Source organism: Kryptolebias marmoratus, linkage group LG22 (genome assembly GCF_001649575.2).
Source record: "Kryptolebias marmoratus isolate JLee-2015 linkage group LG22, ASM164957v2, whole genome shotgun sequence".
In the NCBI taxonomy this organism is placed as follows: domain Eukaryota; kingdom Metazoa; phylum Chordata; class Actinopteri; order Cyprinodontiformes; family Rivulidae; genus Kryptolebias; species Kryptolebias marmoratus.
The window spans coordinates 11099311-11100241 of record NC_051451.1 but is presented as its reverse complement, the minus strand read 5'-3'; the positions used below and the strand labels follow the sequence as shown (position 1 = coordinate 11100241).

Genomic DNA, 931 nt, shown 5'->3' with positions numbered 1-931 from the left:
TTAATTTGGGTCTAGATCTGTTTCCGACTGTATTAGATTATACCTCATTTCATATAATTACACTTGTTGCTTCCTTGTCTCATGCCCTGAGTTGACTTTTGTGGCGAGCCGGAACTTTATCCATAAACCGCCCTGAAACGTTTGTGGCTCTCCCCAGCTCTCTGATTGATCGGCAATGTGTTGCGAAGGTGGAACAAAGAGGACAGGAAGAGGTTTAATCGCAAAAGCCTTTATCTCTGGCTGTCTTAAACATCGCACGGAAGCACAGACTGGATCTCGTTCTCCACCACGTTTTCTCGTCCGCAGAAGACGACGCTGTCGGCAGACAAAAGAGAGGCAGGAGAAAAGCAGAGGATGAGCCAGGCCTTTCTGAATCTGTTCGAGTTTCACGGCTGAGTCAATGCTGAGGGCGACAACCGGACGTGAAATAACGTATAAATCAATCCTTTCAGTCACAACACAATCCTATCCATGGTCACTACCTTTTTTTTTCCTCTCTATTAATGACTGTATTGAAAGGAGCTGATAAAACAGCTGCCACAGAGACAAACCCACCACCCAACCCCTACCATGCTGCCCTCCAGTGTTCAAACCTCAGTCGTGTCCCGCTGCACAGAAACTGGACTTGTTGGAAATGTTCACCCTTTTATCGCTTCTCATGAACGGCCATGTTTATTCCTTCTGGCCTTTGTTAGCAGCACAATTTATCACTTGTGTCAGATAATTAAAAACTGCATTCTTTATTTAATTTTCCCACTTCTGCTCTGATTAAATCTAAACATTTGTTTCCCATTCGAAGCATCAGAGCCTCACCGCCAGAGTTAAACAAACCCGTGACATTACAAATGTCTCCATTTGTTTTTTGTAGTTCAGCGTCTCTGTCAGCATCTTCTAACATCAAACACGATTTCATGAAGTCCCCCCCCCCCCC

At 44.8% G+C, this 931-nt stretch overlaps 1 protein-coding gene across 3 annotated transcripts in view; it reads right to left on the bottom strand.

Moving 5' to 3' along the window:
* Positions 1-213: 213 nt before the first annotated feature.
* Positions 214-931, bottom strand: part of LOC108239146 (inactive pancreatic lipase-related protein 1) — a 13645-nt gene continuing 12927 nt past the window's right edge. For all 3 annotated transcript variants that reach the window (XM_025007102.2, XM_017421670.3, XM_017421671.3), the window contains one exon: positions 214-315. In XM_025007102.2, the coding sequence (XP_024862870.1) occupies positions 246-315 (70 nt within the window). In that variant the 3' untranslated portion in view covers positions 214-245. The remainder of the gene's footprint in view (positions 316-931) is intronic.